The sequence below is a fragment of the Emydura macquarii genome, unplaced genomic scaffold (assembly GCF_026122565.2).
Source record: "Emydura macquarii macquarii isolate MOO-44397 ecotype Brisbane River unplaced genomic scaffold, CSIRO-AGI_Emac_v2 contig_3603, whole genome shotgun sequence".
Classification (NCBI taxonomy): Eukaryota; Metazoa; Chordata; order Testudines; family Chelidae; genus Emydura; species Emydura macquarii.
In genome coordinates this window covers 3,161,417-3,173,652 of record NW_027133740.1, presented here as the reverse complement: position 1 = coordinate 3,173,652, position 12,236 = coordinate 3,161,417, and the positions used below count along the sequence as shown (strand labels likewise).

The window sequence follows — 12,236 nt, the reverse complement described above, 5'->3', positions numbered from 1 at the left end:
GTGCAGTTTATAACCAGCTCATGATCTACTATTCAAAATTTGAAAAGCTACTTATGAATAATGGGAAAACACTAAAACAAAGGGAAAACACACCATCGTAAATACCACCCAACCATTCTGAGTACTTTTCAAGGATGAGCTGTAATAATGATGATGATCAGCTTATCACCATCCATCACTATCATTAAGGGTTACTCAACACACCAATTACAAACTCAGATTTTCAGGGCTTCATAAGTAATGCTATACATCTCTCTTGGTCTTTAGCTAGCTGAACAAAGGTTCAACTCAGCATTGAGTTAATTGTATTTATTTTGTGCAGCTTGTTTGTAAGATAGCCTGTGTGTATATATAAAATGTCCTGGTTTGGTATTTCCCTTTGCAGTCCTAACTCAGGAATGGCTTTTTTTCTTATGTTTTTCAAATCGCTAACCATGCAGCCAGTGAGGCTGTAGTATTTTAAAAAGAGTAACACAACAACAAAGATGGGATCTGCAAAATCACTCAGCATTGACCTAATTGTTGTCCCACTCAAGGCAATAAGAATTTTACCATGGATTTCAGTAGAAGAAATCAGACCAATGCTGAGAGCTTTTGAAAATCCCATCTTAAATGTTGGAAAATCAGGGCACTTATGCAGAAATACTTGTCCTAACTTGTTTTAATTTATGCAGCAAATAGTGATGTGAATCGATACAATACCTCTCACTGGTTCCTTCATGTTCTTTAGTGTATCTTACAAATATTTAGCACTTTTCAATCAGAAGGCTCCCAAAGCACTTCACCCATTTAGGGCCTGATCTTGAAAGCACTTTCACACACACATAACTCTGTTCACATCAGTAGACCCACAGGAGTCTCATGTGTATGTATTTGCAGAACTGGACCCTTCAACTGAAAAGCAAATGATGCACATGGATCACTTCATCCATGACTGAAATTCAGTCACCTCTAGGGTGAAACACAGCAACTCTTCAGCAATGCACAACAATTCTATGTAACAGTTAGAGACAGGAAGTGGATCACCTATGCAATTAATAGTTTAGGGAAAAATTAGGGAGACTGAATGTAATTATCTGATTTGGAATTTGGCCCAGACACCAGAGCTAATATCACTGCTCTTGCAAAATTTCCAGGGGAACAGGAACATTAATAACCATGAGTGGTCAGGATCTCCTCTCTACCTGACAGGTGGCACTTCCAAACACAGCAGTGCCACTTAGCTATATGCTTGAAATACCATGGCAACATTCTGCAAATAGCCCCTTTTGTTCAAAGCTTTGCAACAGATTTTAGGATCTGTTGTTAAAATTATAAGAGATTTTAGAAGGTGACTAAGGACTTGATCCTGCAACCACTTATGCATGGGTTTAACTCTACTCATGTGAGTAAAATTATGCACTTGTGTAAATGTTTGCAGGATTGGGACCTCCGTTAATAGTCCATAGGCCTATCTTGACGTTCTCTTCATCCTGCAGAAGTCCCCACCAAAGGATCAGGCCTCAAAAGGGAGCTAATATCTATCTTAAAAACTGTGTTAGTATCTTTTACATTGTAGACAGTGACAGTTGAAAAGGAGTGGTTTTGATCTGGTAAATAATATGGGTCTTAAAAGTTGCTTAAATAATACTAATATGTGTTTGTGTATTTAAATGATAGTGAAATAGCTTTGAAGGAGCTACTACACTGTTCCGTACCAAAGGTTATGCACTTCTCTGAGTACTGTCCCCGTGTGCCTTTTCGACTGCCTTGAAAGGGTTCAATCCTGCTTTCCTCTCACCTATTGATTTGGGGTGCACAAGTAACATAGAATTTTGCCCTAAAAATGTGATGTGACACTGGACACCTATAAAAAATGCCTTCCTTTCAAAACTACATTCCCCCTCATAATTTAAGTGTAGGATTTCCCTAACATTTGAATGTTGAAGTAATAAATGAAGTGGCATGAAATTAATTAAAAAACAGTGGGGTGTGAGGGAAATTCAGCCCTGATGTAAGCATTGGCTACAGTGGAACTGGATTTGCACATACCAAGGCTGAAGTGGCCATGCATCTTGCTCATTCTGCCCACAAACAAAGCTGTACATGTGAGCGCTAAAAGAGAACACATACACAGCTTGGCTTTTACTACAGTAGAAATAAAGCAGGACATCACAGCATTATTTTTAAAAAATTTTGTTATTTGAAGAATTAGTTCTAAAAAGAATGTGAGATAGGAATCTAAACCCAAGACCTACAAGAAAAAAAAAAACCTTTAAAACTGAGTCATTTTCTGGAATTCCCTGTAAAATTTCAAATACTCTATGTACTATAAAGTAATAATTGAACAAGTAGACAGATTATGGATCTGATTTAACAAATCACTTAAGCGTGTGCTTGACTCCAGTGGGGCATGAGTGCTTAAGTGCTTTCCTGAATCAGGACCTATTTAAGCTAGTCAATGCAGTGCATTGAAGGAGAGCCTGCAGGTTGAGGCTCGGTATGCATAATGAATATGAAAAATTGGTAAATTCTCAATCTCTATTATAAACAAATTTCATTCATTATATTGTTGTATGTCTAAATGTTTTCATCTTGCAAAAATCTTACAATTCAATTATTTTCTTGATAACAACTGATTAATAAAGCATTGCATTTGTAAACATCTATATTAAAGTAATTGGACTTGGGAAATTTTTCTTTAAGTTCTAGTTTTATGTAGAAAGGCAAGACCTAAGGAAAAAGTATTAGAATGCTGGACCTTATATATAAATATGGACATAATCCTGCTTTCTTCTACCATCAGTGACTTCAATGGGAGTTTTGTCTCAGCAAGGAATGCAGGATCAGGTATTATATGGAATGACCAATATTTTCCAGCATAGGTGCCTAAAATTAGCTACTTAAATCCATATTTAGGCCCCAATTCAACAAAATGCTTAGGTGCATGCTTCATTTTAAACCAATGGGAACTCTGAATGCTCAAGAACTCTTAAAACTAGACTGATTTTATTTAGGTGCCTAATTTTAAGCATCTAAGTTTGAGCAACTTTACACCACATAATTTTTAGATGATGAGCCAATGACAGAGAGATGCAAGCATTTCCAACTATCATAGCTTCCCCCAAAGTTATCAGAAACATTACCATATTTCACTGACTAGTTCACTTTGTAGAAGAACAAAGTAGAACCAAAAGGGCTTGGGAAGCCTGTGATGATCTGCATTTTTTGTTAGCATCTGGATTGATACTGTACTTGTATAAAACTTTGGTGGTTTGCCTTCCAGGGTAGTTTAAGCAAACTTTATAGCAGATCAAGCCTATTATAGATTAATTAGTTCTATATTTTTCTTTGTCTGACTCACTTAAAAACACAATAATTAAGCAGTGACCAAACATGAAGGTGCTTTTAAAAAGGTGCTTTTTTAGTCTTTTTCACTGGTGTTTTAAGGACCTTAATGATTCCTGCAGCAGAACAAAATTGCATTAAAGAGCTTGGTTAGACGTTGTTTCTTTTTTTGTCATATGTGACTAAATATTTTAAATTCAGTAAAATTTGTAAGTGAGTTTAGTTAGAATTTGGTTAACCAAGTTTGATTAAATTTTGGCCCCAAGTATGATTAATATTTTATTAGTGACTTTAGTCTAACTATAAAAAAAATGCCTTTAAAACTTGTTAATTTAAATAGACCTTTTTATGTTTAGATCTGATTTTTCTATTATAACTCTAGATGTAAATTTATTTTTAAAATGATATTTGTTAAAATGTTCAGTTTTATGACCATGTAATATACTTAAACTGCCAGGGATATTAATATGCCACCACATTTCCCTTTTAACATTTATAATATATTTATTCAAAGTTTAAAATGTATTCTTCAAAACAAAATAACTCTACTTTGTATAATGATACAAATATATATTTCCCACTATCTGAGTCAGTCATATTATTTATACAGCTGTTTTTGTGTTACTGTAAAACAATACACACTTTAACCTACTTAACCCAGATAAGTAACTTAACCAAAATAAGTAGCAGTATGCTTATTTCCACCAGTTACATTTCTTGTTAAAACCTATTTATTCTCTAATCATAAGTAACAGTATGACACACCAGTTATTATTTGCAAAGATTAGGTAATACAATTAAATGTGGAAGGCAGCAACTGGTCTACATTCAATTTTGGAAAGCAGAGAGTGCTGAATCAGGGTAGTTATTTAACTTGTATATTATACAAAGTCTAGAGTTTGACACGGACTTGTCTGTAGTAATTGTTTCGCATATCTTGAAACATTCATTCTGAACCATACAAAACAGTACATACTAGCACTGCAGTTTCTGTTTAAACATCCTTGATACTCACACATACTACATGCCAGACTGGTGACACTGTACCTGATAAATGTGTTTGATCGTTTAAGGCAATGAACAAGAAGCCGGATTGGGTCCCAATGCAAAGAAACTGCTTTGTGGGATCAACTTCTAAGCTGCTTTCATATTTCCTCCTCTTCTCTAACACATAGCTGTTTTTTTGAGTAAGAGCCATGTGAAGGAGAGTGAAAGTCAAGGTTAAAGTAATCACCTCCAAAGCACTAGTGAATTAGTAGAGGGCTAGGCATCTTCAGTGATGTAGACCAGGAGCCAGGTTTTCTACCTAAAACGTTGAAGTCGCTTAGACATGTGTTTGAAATTTCAGCCTACAGTCATCCTTGTGCTTAGCGAGATGAATCCCCGTCCCACTATATGGGGAGGGGGAATAGAAACCGACCACCTCTAAACACAACACGTCTGTGCAATAAGAGGAAAGCAATGCATGACTTTAGTGTGGACTGAAATATATGCAGATTTTGCAAAGCAATTACTCTGCCTCTCCCCTTATTGTTTGCCCTTCACTTGACATACATGGAAGGATGCATCAAGAGGGTGGCAAGAGACGCGGGTCAGTTGAAAACACACCACTGAACGTTTGCCCTGAAATGATCACTTGAACTTATTTGAACGATCATAAATGAACATAAATGTTTGAGCGAAATACATGCACAAATATACATCAAACTTCACCTAGTTATAAAGTTTACATACGTCTCCATCCCTCCTTTGCCTAGTCGAGTTTTTCCCTTCAGCCCTGAACTCAGAATGCCACGATCATATTGCACCAATTCACTTGTTGCATGGTGCGAAGGCAAGACCCCTTACCCCCCTTACACACATACCACAGAAACTTAACAGAATCCATCACCTTTTGCAGAGCCAGTTAAGCGTGCTTCGCGTACGGTAGGCTACTAGCAACCTCTTACCTGCATGTGTCCTTGGTACATTCTGCTTTGCCTGGTTCGGATCCCTCTGAGGCCGACAGGTTGTGGAGGGGTTTTCTACTATGCACTTGCAGAAAAAGAGAGACAGAGAGGGAGGGAGCTACGACTGAATAATCTATTTTTGCAAAGGGCTCAGTTTGTGTTGGAAGCTGCTGCTTTCTTGCCTTCAGCTGCCCGGTGTGACCCGGACTGCTTCCTTTTTAATGCAGTGCTGCAAACGAGCTGTTCCTTCCTAGGGTGCTGAGAGGGAAGGCAGGAGGACTGAGGCACAAGAAGAGCAGGAAGCTTGCAACGCGAACCAGGGGCTCAGAGAGCACGAGGAGGGAATGCAAACTCTTGCTCTCGCTGGAGCCTCTACAACTCGCCTCTCCTTTTCAGCCGAACTCTTTCTGGCTTTCTGCTTGGCTCCTTCATTTCTCTCCCTGTCCAAAGCGTCCCCTCCCGCACAGCCTCCTCCTGGAGGGAGCCACAGCCTCCGTCCCTCCCTCCCCCTGCAGCAAGGGGAGCGCGCGGCATCCGGGGAACGTTCTCAAGAGGGGCGTGCGCGGCCAGTGAAGTGCCAGCGTTCTGTCTGCAAACCAAGGGAGAGAGGGAAAAGCTGGATCTAGGGGGAACCCGAGGGATCCCACCGATGCCTACGATCTTTAGCCCCAAGCCCCCAAACCGTAGCATCAAAATAGCGAGAATGTCTAGCGGCTTCTACTGCACCAGAAAATATCCGGGCCCCGGAGTATCTTGGTGCACGAGCATCGCAAAAACCTGGAACTGGCACCAGGCTCCAGCTGGATCCAAGCACGATTTTAGTCCCGAGAGTCCCTAAAGCCTAGCGGGACAATGAGTGGACCAAGCTGCTGCCGTTGCACTGCAAAGTTCTAGATCCTGGGGCCTCAGGATCAGGGGTGCACCAGGATCTAGAATTTTGGTCCTCATCCCCAAATACCATAGCCTAAGTAGGCAACAAGGCTACTCGCTCTTGATGCATCATAAATAAATAAAATCAATTAAGACCCCAACGCAGGAGTGATACAAAAGCCCCATTCAGCATATTGATACAGCTGGATCCTGTCAATTTTTGGTCCCTAGCCCCAAACGATGCAATCTAAATGGAAAACGTGTGTAATCACTCTTATTCCACAGGGAAAAATCTGGATGCTAAACAGATATTGGACACCTGGATCCTGCTAATTTTAAAACCCATATATATACAAGCCTTATGGCAAACTGGCTCAGCAAAGCCACAAAAAAACATATATCTGGCACCTGGACCTAGCAATATTTTGATCACAAATCTCCAAATTCTATGGCAGAAATACAGAACATAAGCATGGTCATACTGGGTCAAACCAATGGCTTATCTAGCCCAGTATCCTGTCTTCGAACAGTGGCCAATGCCAGGTGCTTCAGAGGAAATGAACAGAGCAGGGCAATTATTGAGTGATCGATCCCCTGTTGGCCACTCCAGCTTATGGAAGTTAGAGGGACACCCAGAGCATGGGGTTGCATTCCTGATCATCTTGGCTAATAGCCATTAATGGACCTATCCTCCACTTATCTACTTCTTTTTTTTAACACAATTATAGTTTTGGCTTTCACAGCATCCCCTGGCAACAAGTTTCACAGATTGACTGTGTGTTGTATGAAGTAGTACTTCTTTTTGTTTGTTTTAAACTTGCTGCCTATTAATCTCTTTGGGTGACCCCTGGTTCTGTGAATGGGTAAATAACACTTCCTTATACACTTTCTCCACACCAGTCATGATTTTATAGACCGCTATCATATCCCCCCTTAGTTGTCTCTTTTCGGAGCGGAACAGTCCCAGTCTTTTTAATCTCTCCTCATATGGAAGCCGTTCCATACCTGTAATCATATTTGTTGCCCTTCTTTGTACCTTTTTCAATTCTAGTATATCTTTTTTGAGACGGGGTGACCAGAACTGCAGACAGCAGTCAAGATGTGGGTGTACCATGGATTTGTATAGTGGCATTATGATATTTTCTGTCTTATCTATCCCTTTCCTAGTGGTTCTTAACATTTTGACTGCTGCTGCACATTGAGCAGATGTTTTCAGAGAACTATCCACAATGACCAAGTAGCTCCCAGCCCACTATACAAATCTGGTCCTTGAGCATATGTCCAATCCAAATATGGACCTGGATCCAGCAAGCTCTAGCCCATTTTTTTACCTAGACCTCCATAATTTTACCTTCTAGATAGACAACAAAGGTAGAATCCTGTTAGATCAGATAAACTTGTATCTAATACGCTGAGATTTTCAAAAGAGTCTAAGGGATTTAGATACACATTTTCTATTAAAAGGTGTTTATAATTCATGATGTTTCTTTAAATCATCTAGGCTGCTTTGAAAATCTCAGTCAAGAGTTGTTGAGTTTAAACCGCTTCTAAAGTGATCATCAACACTTGCTAACCCAGTTCGACTGCCAATTTTCAGTGTAATGGTATGGAATTTGGCTGTATCTATAAAGCTCACAATAAAATATTTAGATTATTTTAGCTTTTCTTGAAATACAATGCATTGGATACAAATATATCTGATGGGAAAAGTTAGCTACACTTGCACTAAATCTGAAAGGAAAAATTGGGAAATATAGGTAAAAAATGGACTCAATCTTGCAAGACCCAGGTCCAGGTGTTAGATGTATGTCTTTGCAATGATATTGAGTACAGAGGTATTGGGGGCTGTATTTTTTTCAGCAGAATTGGAGCAGCTGCACTTCTTTTCTATTTAACTGGTGGAATTTTGGGGAATAGGAAACAAATTAGCTGGATGGAATAGGGATCCAGATGCCAGAAACATTTTTTGAAGTGTTGCTCTGCAAATTTACCACAGGATCTGGATTTTTTGATGCATAAGCAGTTGCTACTTTTTTGCCAATTTGAAAGAATGCTGGAGAATGGGATTAAAAACTACCTGGATCCAGGTAACAGATACACATTTTCCCAATGCCAATCAGGCCACAATACATCAGGATCCACATTTTTCCTGTGGAGTAGGAGCAGCTACACTTATTTTCTATTTTGATCATGATTTTTGGCCCCAAACCCTAAATTGTGCTAAGATGCAATTGGATCCATTTGTCAGATTTGGGTTTTTATAGCGCTCATGTGCCAGGATTTCAGGCTAATGAATTTTTGGTGACGTTGGAGAGAAGTTGACGTTTGTTCTCTAGTCATGGCATGGCATTTTGAGGGGCGAAGGCCAAAAATTGGACTAATCTGGCAGGATCCATGTGCCAGATGTGGGATTTTGTGACACTGATGCATAGGGGTGTGTTGGATTATAAAGTTTTTGATGCAGCAGGAGCTAGGTAGACTTGTTTCCTAATTTGATGGTACAAATTGGGTGTTGGGGCCAGAAGTTGGCAAGATCCGGCAAATCAGCAGGATCCAGGTAATTCCAGCTTTTATCTTTTTCCCCAGGCTGGGAGCTTAAACACTTGGCACCAGCAGGCAAGGAGGCTGACAAAGCAGCAGTCAGTGGTGTGCAGTGGAGACTGAGGGAGATGCATGCAAAGATAGATGGATGGTAGTAGTTTCTTATTGAGGAGCTGCTCTTTACATGTCTTTTAGTGCAAAGGCAGAATATAAAAACCACACACACACACACAGGCTGTGCTCCACCAGTTTAAACTCTGTCACTGCTCTAGCTCTTTGCAAGTACCCGTTGCATCAGAAGTAGCTGCAGCAAGGTTATTTCTCTCTCCATCTGTTTGTAACCCAAAACCAATGTATAATATTTATTGGTCAGTTACTGTGATTGTAAAAATGCATGTGGGTGGGTGGCTGGGCGGGGGAGGGGATAGCATTACTGTCCAATTTTGAACTGTAAAGATAAAGGCATGGCTCTTTGCAGCAAAGGAAAGGTGAGTGCTGGAATACATGCTGTTCTACGATCCTGCTCTACATGTGAATGTAAGGGATTGTTTTGTCTTGGGAAGTTTTTATTGCAAATGGTTCTGTTTGTAGAAAAGGGTTTTAACAAATTTTCTGCTCCTGTGTCCCTGTTTGGTCTCTGTGTTTGGCACCAACGTTGTTTGAAGCAGTGATGTCTGTGTGCTCTGATGTTCTCTCTAAGGCTGGTTGTGGGGGGGAATAAAGGCATGGAAAAAAATGCAAAATTATGTTTGTTAAAAAAGGGGAAAGTCACCAGATGGCTCACCATATTTTAATTAATACTAAATTGTCATGAGAAATTATACAAAACCCTTTATTTTACAATAAAATGCTCAGGATAAGATTTTCAAAAATACCTAAGGATGTTAGGAACTCAAGCCAGTTTTTTAAAGCTATTTAGGTGTCTAAAGATGCAGATAGGTGCCTTGTGTGATTTTCAAAAGCATCTAGACACCTCTCTGTATCTTTAGGTGTATAAATACCTTTAAAATCTGGCCCTCAGCTTCTCCTAAAAGTCCCATTGACTATGAATGAGAATTGGATGCCTAATTCCTTTAGGCCTCTTTAAAGATCCCAGCCTTACCATTTAACTAGTAGTTTAAAACCACTGAAATCTGAAACTTCACTAAGGTGGAAACATAGAAAACCAAATTAGTAACAGTTCAAGAGCTCAGTGAAGAGCTGCCTGGGATGACAAAGCTTATGGCTTCTACAAAAAAATTGACAAGTCATGGTTTTTGTTGTGGAAGTCATAGGCATGACAAACACAGAGACATAAGCTCTGATTAAGAAAAGCACTTACACATGCTTAATTTTAAATATGTGCTTAAGTGCCCTTTCTGAGTTGGGGTCTTTATTTAACTCTGAATGAGGTGAGTACCCAAAGCAGTAACATTATTTCCACAACAAGTGATCAGTCAGAAATTTCCTTTATGTAAATTGATGGTGATATTTATCCAGACAGAAAGCAGCCATTGATCATCTAAAGCTGTGCTCTAAGAATCTCAGAAGCAAGGGCTGAACACAACCTTTTATAATGCAGGTCCAACCCCTGCACCTACTGCAGGTTATTTCCTACATCATTTCCCTGAGTCTTTTATCTGATTGCTGTGAATCTTTTGACACTTCTCATATCTGACATTCTATTACATTATCGACATCCCAAGATAACATACATTTGGCCAGTGATGTATCGATCATGGTTTAACTTGGCTATAGAAACTGATACATTGATTTCTTAAACTGTAAATGAAAGATCTGGCACTTATACTTTATATAAAACATCAGTCTGTGAACAAATGTAACCATGGAGATAAAAACATAATTTGCTTAAATGAAGATTCTCCGGGTTCATTTAGACCCAACATATAAGGTTTTTTGGGAAAGAGCTTTAAAAACAGTAATATAAACAAACACTTACATAACTTTTTTATTATTCAGTGAAAATCAGGTGTTTTGTTTGGATGAAACAATACTCATTTGAAAAGGTTTCAATATTGGCCCAGTTGGTGAGAATTTGAAAGTGAAGTTGACTCAAAACAAGTGTGAAATTAATTAGTCTCTTTTCAAGGTCTAGCCCAGTGCAAAAATTAAAAAGCACAAATCATGAATATTAAATTGAAATTTTAAAGTTTTTAACAGTGGTAGGGGTTATTAATAACATAGGGAATTAAAAAAAAATATTGTTAACCTGACAGATTCCCTTTAAACTTAACATTAATGATAGAATTTGTTTTATAATAAATATTGGCATTTATCATATGTATTGCTCTATATTATAAGCATTATACCTATGGAACAAGTTCTAATTAGATTATGTATATTCACACATTGGTCACATATGTTCACATGATCTTTGTGTGTTCATGAGATATTGTGTACAAGAGCTGCTCTTGTAAAATTCACAGAATATAGTGAATGGGTAACTGAACCATACCTAGTATTAACATAATATTAAAATATAAGTATTGTTGATGGTTTGATGTAGAAACCATAAGTCATAACGAGAAACAGGATTTACATGAGAAATAGTCTCTGGATAAAATACTAAGGGATTGATTCTCTGTTCTGTGGCACCATTTATGTACTGGTGTAACTCAATTTAAATCAGTGATACTGGCATAGAGCTGGTGCAACAGACTGGAGAATCCAGCCCTGATTATCTCAGTTAGTAACCAGTATAATTATCAGCACCACAGTCCTAATTCAGGCAAAGCTTCCATTTCAGTAGGAATTCTCTGCATAGGGACTGTGGGGTAGAATTATGAAGATACACAGTACTGGTGAGAAGTTGTAGCTTACTTGCTAATTGTGGGCTAGTGCCTACTCAGGCAAAACTCTGCTGAAGTCAATGGCAGAGTTGCCTAACTAAGGACTGCTGGATCTGGCCTGTGCTGTCTGTTCAAATCTTTAAAAATAATAAATTGAGAGGAAGAAAAAATCACTTTCATATCATCTGTTAAATGTTCCAGCCCACATTGAAACATAGCAGTTGGAGATGATAAATCCCTTTTAAGACGTCTACTGAGACCACCCTCCTAGCAATGCAGGACTCTGCGATAAAATCGTATTTACTACTGTTTATCTAGTCTTGTATTTAATTTCTTACCAGATGGGACTTTCTTCCCATGGCAGCTGTTTTCACAGCCTAACGCATACCACGATTCCTTGTACCAACAGTAAAAAGTTTTGAGATCCCCTCCATTCCCATCTAGCCATAAAGAAAGGAAGGGTGCTTGCGACTCTCTGCCCAAACCTGTCTGTGACTCCGGATGGAAATTATGATCGCCATAGTGACAGCATCTCACTGGCAGAAAGCTTTTCCAGATATTGGACTCCTATTAAAATCAATGGTACAACTCTCTATTGACTCCAATGCGATGGGTTGCATGATTGAGGACTACTCATATGAGTAAAGGTTGCAGGATCAGACCCTAAATCAGGAACTCCTTCTACACAACACTTTTACACTCACTTGCAAAATGTTTTGCGCAAGGCATTTGTGACGTGACTTGACGTACGCCTCTTAAT

General features: G+C 38.9%; 1 protein-coding gene across 1 annotated transcript in view; it reads right to left on the bottom strand.

Annotated features, from left to right (window-relative positions):
- The window catches only part of PEX5L (peroxisomal biogenesis factor 5 like), a 144,910-nt gene extending 139,625 nt beyond the window's left edge, over positions 1 to 5,285 (bottom strand). The window contains exon 1 of the mRNA XM_067536480.1: positions 5,277 to 5,285. Coding sequence (XP_067392581.1) covers positions 5,277 to 5,282 — 6 coding nt within the window. The 5' untranslated portion in view covers positions 5,283 to 5,285. The remainder of the gene's footprint in view (positions 1 to 5,276) is intronic.
- Positions 5,286 to 12,236: the final 6,951 nt, after the last annotated feature.